Raw genomic sequence first — 10,771 nt, forward strand, 5'->3', positions numbered from 1 at the left:
TAATTGCAATTATTGAATTGTATAATAATCTGGCTACTGGCCAATATGACATCGTCTTTTGTTGGTTACCCAGCCATGTAGGTATTTCTGGTAACATGATGGCTGATCTTGCTGCCAAGGCAGCACTCAACAAATCTATGACACCACTTCATATTCCATATTCAGATTACAAAGCTAGCATTAGAACGTATGTCCGTGACCTGATGCAGAAAAAGTGGGACACCCAAGTAGGTATAAATAAACTACATGAAATAAAACTGCATATTGGTTGCACCTGCTTGGGTCGTCAGTCCAGATTTCAAGATTTTATTTTACGACGATGTCGTATTGGCCACACAAGATATACCCATAAATATTTGCTTAAAGGTGAGGATCCTCCATTTTGCATCCCTTGTGATGAGAGAACCAGGGACAAGCATATCCTGCTTGACTGTGTTGCATTCTCCATCACAAGGGATAAATATTTTAATGTAAAAACAATTTCAGATCCTTTTAACACAGTTAGTGCTCATTTAATTAGTAGATTTTAAAAAGAAATTGATTTCATCTTTGAATTTTGATTATTATTATGTTCTGTAGATAGTTGCGTTTTATTTATTGGTAGTTTAGATTAGTAACTTGAATTGTTGGTGGCTGTACCCTCAAAGGAGGTTGAAGTACCGTAACATTGTTGTCCTCCTGAGAGGGTACGTAAGTCCAAATATTCACAGTAAATTTAAACTTTCCACCGTTTTTAATCGTAGTATATGTGTATTTTTGATTTTTGGTTAGATGAGTCTAAATTGCTAACGGCAGAGGGGATGATGTAAATCCAACTAGGGTCCCTGTAGGTAGCTAAGGTACCGTAAGTCCCCATATGCATGGTCCTTAGTATGGTGATCTACCTTCAGTTGTTGGCAACCTATAGCTCATTTTTATATTGTACTGTCCTCTATAGGTACATTGTTGTAGGTCTCTTCACTAGTTCTACCTTCTACTCTGTGATATTCTAGGTAGTTTTACTGTCCTTCGTTGACAGGGTTTTACAATGTATATGCTATCAATTCATTTGTATTTTTTATAATTAATCATTCTCGTCACGATGTGACTGCAATATTGCCGATGTGACGTTAAATATTAACTCACTCACTCACCCAGATCAGTCCAGAAGGTAATGGTGACAGTCTTCTGGGATAGCAAAGGCGTCATCCACATAGAATACTTACCAAAAGGAAGAACAATGAATGAGGAATATTCCGCTAACTAAGTGCGCTAAGTGAGACAGTCAATGAAGGAGAAGCGCTGGGGCAAGATCAGACGTGATATTCTTCTACATCAAGACAATGCTCCAGTACACACCTCTCGCGTTGCAGCCGCTGCTGTCCAGGAATGCGGGTACGAAATCTTGCCGCATCCCCCCTACTCTCCAGACCTGGCACCAAGTGATTATCATCTGTTCCCACATCTCAAGAAACACTTGCGTGGTCGTAGATTTCAGGATGATAATGAGCTTATTGCTGCTACTGAGGCTTCGTTTGAGGACCAAAATGGCGCCTTCTACAGACATGGCACCAGCGACTGGCAGAAAAGATGGAACAACTGTCTTGACTCACAAAGTGACTATGTTCAAAAATAAATGTGGTTCATATCAATATTTTGTGTTTTTCTATGCAAGGCTCAAAGCTTACTGACATCCCCTCGTATTTAACGTCACATCGGCAATATCTCAGCCATATCGTGACGAGAACACTGAAATCAACACTTAAATGAAATATATGCATATTGTAAAAATCTGTCAACGAAGGACAGTAAAACAACTAAAATATCACAATTTCAATTTAAACTAGCATGAAAAGTTAAAACTAATGTCACTATTTAGACGATACAATATAAAAAAACAGGCTATAGATCGCCAACAACAGATCACCATACTAGTGACCATGGGGACTTACAGTACGTTTCCTACCTACATGGACCCTAGCTGGATTTACATCATCCCTTCAGCTGCTGGCGAGTGTACAAAATGCTAACCAAAATTAAAACAACAAGAATACTACGATTAAAAACCTGGTAGATTTAAATTTACTTTGAATGTTTTTGGACTCAGGTACCCTCTCAGGAGGACAATAATTTTACAATACTTGAACCCCCTTTGAGGGTAGAGCCAATTCTAGTTACTAAATATAAACTACCAATCATTAAAATACATCTATTTACAGCACATGCTACTCAGAATTCAACCAAGAAATGAATTTCCTTTAAAAAACCAATGATTAAATGAGAATTAACAGTGTTAAAAAGATCCTAAATTGTTTTTACATTGAAATATATATCCCTTGTGACGGAATTCAATACAGTCAAACAGGATATGTTTCACCGTGACTCTCTCATCACAAGGGATACAAAACGGAGGATCCTCACCTTTTAACAAGTATACATGAGCATATCGTGTATGGCCAATACGACATCGTCTTAAAATAACATCTTCAAATCTGGACTGACGACCCAAGTAGGTGCAACCAATATACGGTTTTAGTTCACGCAATTTATTTATACCTACTTGGGTGTCCCACTTCTTCTGCATCAGATCACGGATGTAAGTTCTAATGCTAGCTTTGTAATCAGTGTATGGAATAAGAAGTGGTGTCACAGATTTGTTGAGTGCTGCCTTGGCAGCAAGATCGGCCATTGTTTTACCAGAAATGCCTACATGGCTGGGTAACCAACAGAAGACGATGTCGTATTGGCCAGTAGCAAGATTATTATACAATTCAATAATTGCTATTAAAAGTGGATGTTTACAAGAAATATTTTTAATAGCCTGAAGGCAAGAAAGAGAGTCGGAATAGATTATATACTGTTTATGTTTAGGGCGTCTTCTAATATATTTAAGAGCTGTTAGTATGGCGTTAGCTTCTGCTGTAAAAATAGAGCTCTTACCTGGAATTCTAGAAGATATTGCTCTGGATCCAATGACAGTGGTACAAGCTACCGCACCACCGTCCTTGGAATCATCTGTAAATAAGGGTTTGTAATTGCTATATTTACTTTTTAAATGATTATATATTTGTTTATATTGTAATTCATTAGTTTCTGATTTTTTAAATGAAGTTAATGTTAGGTCAACTTGTGGCCTAACCAACTGCCAAGGAGGAGAAGAAAGAAGACGGGAGGGAGCTATGTTTTCCAGCTTAATGCCGGCCGAAGAAAGAAAGGGTTTAATTCTGTGCCCTAGAGGTGGAACAAGAGAAGACTTCTTGTATAAATTCTCATAAAGTGGATTAAACACACAGTTATATGCAGGATTAGATTCATTAGAATATAATTTAATAATGCATTGTAAAGACAATTTATACGACGTTGAGTAAGAGATGGTTCATCGGCCTCAGCATAGAGAGTGTCAATACGTGAGGTTCTGAACGTCCGAAGACAAAGTCTTAGGCCTTGGTGGTGGACAGAATCAAGAAATTTAAGGTGTTTTTGCAGGCTCCACCATATACGATGGAGCCATAATCGAGTTTTGAACGAACCAGTGATCGATATAGGTGTAAGAGGATAGTTTGATCCCCTCCCCACTTTGAGTTGGAAACAATTTTCAACAAATCTAGTACCTTCAGGCGTTTAGCTTTAAGGGATTTAATGTGCGGTAAAAAGGTTAAATGAGAATCGAAAATTAAACCCAAGAACTTGGCCTCCTTTACAACCTTGATGGGAGTGCCATTTAAAGATAGTTCAGGGTCCTTATGTGGCTTATATTTTCTACAAAAGTGTATACAATTAGTTTTGGATTTAGAAAAATTAACGCCGTTTTCAAAACACCATTTATTTATTTTGTTTAAACACAACTGCAGTTGCCTTTCAATAATATGCATATTTTTACCACGATAGGAGATCATCCAGAAAAAGTGATCCATCAATCGAATCATTTAAAACCTTGAATAAACTGTTGATTTTAATGCTAAAGAAAGTGACAGACAAAATACTGCCTTGAGGGACAACCTGATCAGACAGGGTAGAACCCACTCGGACTTGAAATTGCCTGTCTTTTGAAAACTCTGATATAAAAAGAGGCAAACCGCCTCTCAACCCAAAATCATGTAAATTCTTCAAAATGCAATGCTTCCACGTCGTATCATAAGCTTTCTCGAGATCAAATAAAATTGATACAGCATGTTGTTTATTCACTGTAGCATTTTTAACGAAGGATTCCAATGTTGATTGGGGATCTACCCCGAGCTTTCTCAGAGGGCGAAAAGCTATGTATCTGGGATGGATGTGATCGAAACTTGTTAAACCATTTTATTATCTGACGCCTTTGTGCTCGATTTGATTTCGACGTCCCTGGCCTTGTCTTGAATTTCGATTTTACAGTTTGTTTATCGTTTCTGTCAGACTGTGAAGGATTTGTAGTTGACGGAGATATGGCGTTTTGTGTAGACTGTGCTGTATCTGTCTGAGTAGACTGTTCTGAGATAGACTGTGGAAGATCAGGAGAGATAGACTGAGGAATATCTGAATTTACTCATGTCAGGTCAGTCTGACAGCTTGACGAAGTTAGTACTGGCGTAGTTGTTCGTTTTGATAAGGTTTCAGATGTCTTTGTGACAGAGGCATACGTTTCAGTGTGCTCAGTAGATTGTACAATCTGTCTTGCTTCAGCAAAACTGACGTTCCTGGAAAATTTTATTTTGATAATTTCCATTTGCAATTTCCAAATGGGACATTCTTTCGAAAAGGATGAATGATTTCCTCGACAGTTTGCACATTTTTTGTGAATACTGTCACAATCTTCGGTTACATGTGTATTCTCGGCACAGTGAGCACATGTAACAGACAATGTGCAAGTATTAACACCATGTCCGTACTTTTGACACTTAAAGCAGCACAGAGGGTTTGGAATATATAAGTCAACATTCAGATTGCAGTAACCTGCTTTGATCGACTTTGGAGGTGTTGGAGCTGAAAATGAAAACAGATATGTGTTGGTTTGCACAGTCTCATTATTTTTCCGTGTTGTGAAACGTTTGACGAAAGATACTCCTCAGTCATGTCTCCTAGAAGACGCCCACGGTCTCGAACTATACCTTTGCTTGTATTCAGTGTTCTGTGGGCAGAAACTACTACCGGGACTCCGACAAACATATCACTTGATAACAGGTTGGTAGCTTGTTGTTTTCTGCTACATTCAATCAACAGTGAACCTGATCTTTCACCTCACCTGCAATGCCAGAGATGCCTTTTGAAATTGCAAAGGGATTTAAAGTGGTCTCGATAATCAAAAAACGTGGCCAGTGATCAATTTGTATAGAGGGTCGATGCTGATCATCATTTTCCAGTTGACGTTTGTTTTTGGTTTTTTTTGTTAGGGGTTTCGTAATCCATGATTACTGGTATATTGGTTCGTCATCCGAGGTCCTCACCCACCACGGAGCAAGCCAGCATCGGGCCGACTTCGGCCAACTGCATCGGGCCGATGAAGTTTTGCTCATCCGATCGACATGTTGGATACTTCATTGGCCCAACATTAGCCCTGCATCGGCTCAACAGCGGCATTCTTATTTTCACCCTATACCTACTGTATTAATTATATCTTTGTTCACTGCATTTCGTAATAGTGGTGAACCACTTAAAAGTGGTCTTGATGTCTGCAGGCATCACTTTACCAGTGGCTGGTGTTCAAGTATTTCCTCCAGCTCTGAGTGAGACAGTCATGATATGAGTGGATGACAAGAATAATTGTTAAAAACTACATTTTAGAATCCATTACAGGCACATAAAATTGTCACAGGCTACTGTTGTATACTCATGCAAATTTTACCCCTTTTTATCTCTTTTTATCCCTTTAGCTACAACTTTACATTATAATGTATCATGTTGGGTGTTGATGGCAGTAATGTTATGCAAACTATGAAGGATCTTTTTAAAAATGTTAGCCCTCATTTAATTATTGCATTTTTAAAGGAGTTAGATTTGTTAACTGAATTGTAAATAGATAAATATTTTAAAATTGGAAGATTAAATTAGTAACTCAAATCGCTAGCGGCTGTACCCTCAAAGGGGGTTGAAGTACCGTAAAACAATTGTCCCCTTGAGAGGGTACGTAAGTCCTCAAACATTTGGAGTAAATTTCAGTTTTCCAGCTTTTTAATCGTAGAATAAGTGTGTTTTTACTTTATGGCTAGATTTGTCTCAATTGCTAACATCTGAAGGGATGATGTAAATCCAACTAGGGTCCTTGCAGGAAGCAAATGTACTGTAAGTCCCCATGGTCCTTAGTATGGTGATCTCACCTTCAGGTGTTAGCAACCTATAGCTCATTTTTATATTGTACTGTCCTGTATAGATGCATTGTTTTAAGGTCTATTCACTAGTTTTAGATTCTACTCTGTGATATTCTAGTTAGTTTTACTGTCCTTCGTTGACAGGGTTTTACAATGTATGTGCTATTAATGTATTTGTAGTATTATAATTACTTGTTCTCGTCACGATATGGCTGTAATATTGCCGATGTGACGTTAAATCTTAACTCACTCACTCACTCAGTAATGTTATGGTTAAAACACAAAGGACCAATTGTGTTAACACTGTGTTAAAATTCCAGGAAACAGATTTTGATTTCAGTGAACACAGATCATGGTTTCACAAACTCCCAAAATACGTGTACATCACTCTCACTCAACACGTATCACAAATGAAATATGTTCATTGTCCACAGAAAACGTCTAATAAAGACGTTTCACAGTGATGATGAAAATGAATATATGCTTATATTTAGCATATTGAAAGTTGTATTCAGCCTGTTCATCACTGAAACTGGCTCCAGATAAGGGACATATTGGCATATGTACAGACTTTGTAGGAAGTCATTTAGAAAACGTAGCAGATACACAAAACAATATTATAGATACATAGATATTCCATTAAATTCCATTCGACACTGTATGTAATGTTTATGTATATTTATCTGGTGCCCTACATGAAGCTGTGATTAGAACACAAAGTGTTCAGCGGCTCAAGGCTAAAGGATGGGTGTTGTTTATACGCCTGATATTTGACTGCAGAGTTTTGCTTTCAGTTTTCAATTTCAAAGACACAGTTTCATTCTTAATATTTGGATGGAATGTGCAAAAGACTGTTTCAGGTGACGATATGGCTGAGATAATGCCGATGTGACGTAAAATATTAACTCACTCACTCACTGTTTCAGGTGCATAATTGTGTGCATTGTTTTTAATACAACTGGAGGCTTTATGGACAATATTGTGAGCAAGCTTTCCTTGCAAGAGAACTCACATCTATGTGTTAACCACTATTCATAAAGCTTCGATCTTGAACTGAAGCATCAGTTGTTGTAACATGTTGCTGCAGTCCTATCAACACATTACTATTTTTTATCAATGTATGTATATCGAAAAGATAGATGTTTTCCATATAGAACAACTAAATATGGCATATGTAATGTAGGTAATTTGTATCAACTGTGAAGCAATTTTGCTTGACCATAGCATGTCTTCCTTCAGCACTGCAAAAGTGAAAAACCAACATATGAAATTCATGTTTCAAAATTTTACTTTACATAATAGGAACATGATGTTCTTCAGATCGAATTTGTTCATTTTTCGGACACCTTTAGTAATACTCCGGCAATATTAGGGCACACCATAAGTGAGCTTCACACATAGTTACCATGAAGGCAATCGAACCAATGTCTTCAGCCTAAAGAGCAAACACATGAACCACAAGGCTATCCCACCATCCCTTTTCTTCACCGTTTATGGAGACAGTTGTGGTACAAACTGGTTCAGAAAGCAGCAGTTTGTCTTTCAAGGTTATATTTAGCAGTATACGCTCAATGCAAGTACCTCAATGTCCTTGTTTGACAGAGTGATCTCAGTTATTTACACCTAAGTCTTTGAGGTCTACTAATATCCAGATATGACCTGTTATGAAAGGGGACTCATACACTTTTTTAATGCATAAATAAGGAATTAAGCGATACAAACAGTCGGTGAATTAGTGCAATTTAAGGTAGTGTCCGACATGCTAATATACAATTGTTGCCCATGTCATGCCACAGGTAACGCGCACTGTGTTGTAACATGCTAAACGAAACTAGAGAGCAATCATTGGACGATTGGAAATATTTACTCATAGAGTTGTTGATCAGTCCAAGCAGGCGAGCGCCAAACGTTGTCGTGCTCCTAACCTAACACGTCACACTGACGTCATAGCTGGCAGCTCTGCTTCGTGGCGTCGCCAGTCAAAGCATTTCTCAAATAGCAGTGAGGTGTCGCTCTTGTTAGGACGTACGTTACTGGTGGGTAAGTTCTCATCTTATCACTTTAAACTGACTTATGAAACTAGATGAAATAGTGTAAATGTATATTGTATGACTGCTGTAAAGCAGTATGAATGTTGGTAGGAACCAAGTGTTTGCTTCACACAATGTTTACACCCAGACCTGTGTTTAGCCTGTCCCTGACGGGGGACGATGGAAGGTCTGGGGAAACATAACAACGCAGCGTTTCACCTGATAGGCCTGTTACATTTTATCAAATTATGAGCTCTCACTTACCGTTAACCTTTGACCTGGTGACATTTACCTCTTTCACGGAAGACTTCATGAGCTTCTGCCTAAGTTAGTAGGCGTGTGCTCTGTCGCTGTCACTCGGTATTCAGCCATTTTGTGAGAGCTTTACAGAATATGCCTGACACAAATTACAACTGTGTTGCACAAACACTGACTCAAGTTGACGTGTTGCCCTTCACACTGCCTGAAAAACACTGAAGTTTTAATCTGCTTCACATTAGAATGTGTCTAAAATACCGTGTACAGACTCGTGCAAGACGTATTAAGACACAATTACATTTCATAATTCCTGTTCTTCGCTGTTTATTTATCAAATGGCAACAATATGCACAATGCCGAGATAATACACTGAGGAGCTATACATAATTAAGTTGATAAATGTGATGTGATTAGTTAAATAGTGGTCGGTAAGTTGAATTGAAATTGTTTGCCCAGAGCAGAGATAATTTAAAATTTAAATTTTATGTTGTAGGAAAATATGTATTTATTCAAATACAACACTTGGACAAAGGGGGCGATCTCAACTCTCATCACACCGTCAATGCACAATACAAACCTTATTACATTTACTGAAGCAAACTGTGAAAATATATTTAGGAAATGAAATCTGCATGATAGCAAACCATACATTCAACACCTCTGTTATAACTGTATTTATCAATACATACTATTGAAAGGCAAAACATTTGTGGAAAGCAGAACCTGAGGCCAGTAGTAATAATTTAAATATTTTTGTGCTATGTATACTTTTCTCATTAAAATTCTCCTTGTTTCAGCCTCGCATGACCCGAGCCAGAAATACATGGTTTCACCAGCGCCTGTAACGACACAAGACCTACAGAGTAGGTAGGAAAACCCAGCAGGCAGGAAGCTCAGTTTTTAATTCTCCCTTTATTTACCTCACTTATGTATATGTCAGTGGTGATTTTGACTTGAGGGATGAATATCACCCGCTATCGATGGGCAGAATTTCAAACTGTAAAAATAAATATTAGGATGTGTAACGTTTTTCGTGCTTTTAAGAGTTATTTCAATGAAATTGAATGATATATGGTTAATACTTTGTCCATAAGATATGTACTTAGAATTTAATCATGCATAATATTGAAAGGCGAAACGTATCTAGAAAGGCGAAACCAAAATGTTTATGTGCTTTGTATCGTCTTCTGAACAAAATGTCCCCTGGTTCGGCCTGACGCTAGTCAGGATCTGACACCCAGCACGACAGTTCCACCGACGCCAGTGACTACACAAGACTCTGATCACCACGGTAGGTTGGAAAACCCAGCAGCAACGGATGTACTGACACTATCACCTGGTAAAGTTCAACAAACATCGACACTCTCAAGTCGTACACAAAATAATGCTACAACATCTGACTCTAACAGAAAGTTACATGTCAAACACACCATCGTTAATTCCAGAAACCACATGCTGACATTCGTGTCAAGTTGGATTGTTGTCAGCCATGATGGAATTGTTTAAATGACGTAGCAATGTCTGAGACATTTATCAACATGATGTAAACATTGTAGATGTGTGACAAAGATGTCTGGTGTACACAGTTTACTTTGTGTTACAGCGACTCCATCAGCAGCAGCAGGCCGCGACCTCTACGACGACAGCAGTCGCGGTGACCTGGAGAGAGTGAAACGGATCCTGGCAGCGGGTCACGTGAACATCAACTATAGAGGACAGAACAGCATGACACCGGTGATGGCGGCAGCAGAGAGTGGACACAGTGACGTGGTGGAGTTCCTGGTGGGTAGAGGGGCTGATGTGTCACTGGTGGACAGGCGCGGTAGCAACGTCCTTCATTTCGCCTCTAAACGTGGAGACCTGGAGATCGTGAAGCTGATCCTGGACCTCAACGTGGTGGACTTCAACACCAGGACCAACTATGGGTGGACAGCGGCCGACTACGCGAGACTCTGGGGACATCAACGAGTGGTGGATCTCCTGGTGTCACGTGGTGCACACTGATATCGGTGTCAGTGTGGACACAAACGGTGTCGTTACTAACACTGAACTGGTGTGTGCCTTTCATGTAGTCGTGTGTCACAATTCACTTGATTTCCTTTTTTTCTGAATAGAAATAAAAGTTGATGAAATTATTTTCAGACATTTTGTCATGTTTTGTGTTTGGAACCTCGCATGATCAGGTAAAAAAAATGTGCAGTGAGTGTAAACATAAACTATGAG

The 10,771-nt window shown here is 38.7% G+C and overlaps 1 protein-coding gene across 1 annotated transcript; it reads left to right on the forward strand.

The window, feature by feature from the left end:
* The first annotated feature begins 1,267 nt into the window (after positions 1-1,267).
* Positions 1,268-10,552, forward strand: LOC137259687 (fibronectin type 3 and ankyrin repeat domains protein 1-like). Its single transcript, XM_067797284.1, has 3 exons — positions 1,268-1,595; positions 9,346-9,411; positions 10,152-10,552. Exons 1-3 carry the CDS (start codon positions 1,268-1,270, stop codon positions 10,550-10,552), a joined length of 795 nt encoding a protein of 264 aa, XP_067653385.1.
* The last annotated feature ends 219 nt before the right edge of the window (positions 10,553-10,771 follow it).

This window comes from Haliotis asinina, chromosome 13, assembly GCF_037392515.1.
Source record: "Haliotis asinina isolate JCU_RB_2024 chromosome 13, JCU_Hal_asi_v2, whole genome shotgun sequence".
Taxonomy (NCBI): domain Eukaryota; kingdom Metazoa; phylum Mollusca; class Gastropoda; order Lepetellida; family Haliotidae; genus Haliotis; species Haliotis asinina.

What these genes read in the sequence shown, in the direction of transcription:
- LOC137259687 (XM_067797284.1), top strand. Translation starts at nt 1,268, where the DNA reads ATGAAGGAGAAGCGCTGGGGCAAGATCAGACGTGATATTCTTCTACAT. An exon ending in CAACTGTCTTGACTCACAAA is followed by an intron (nt 1,596 to 9,345) that starts GTGACTATGTTC and finishes TCCTTGTTTCAG; the next exon opens with CCTCGCATGACCCGAGCCAG. An exon ending in AACGACACAAGACCTACAGA is followed by an intron (nt 9,412 to 10,151) that starts GTAGGTAGGAAA and finishes TTTGTGTTACAG; the next exon opens with CGACTCCATCAGCAGCAGCA.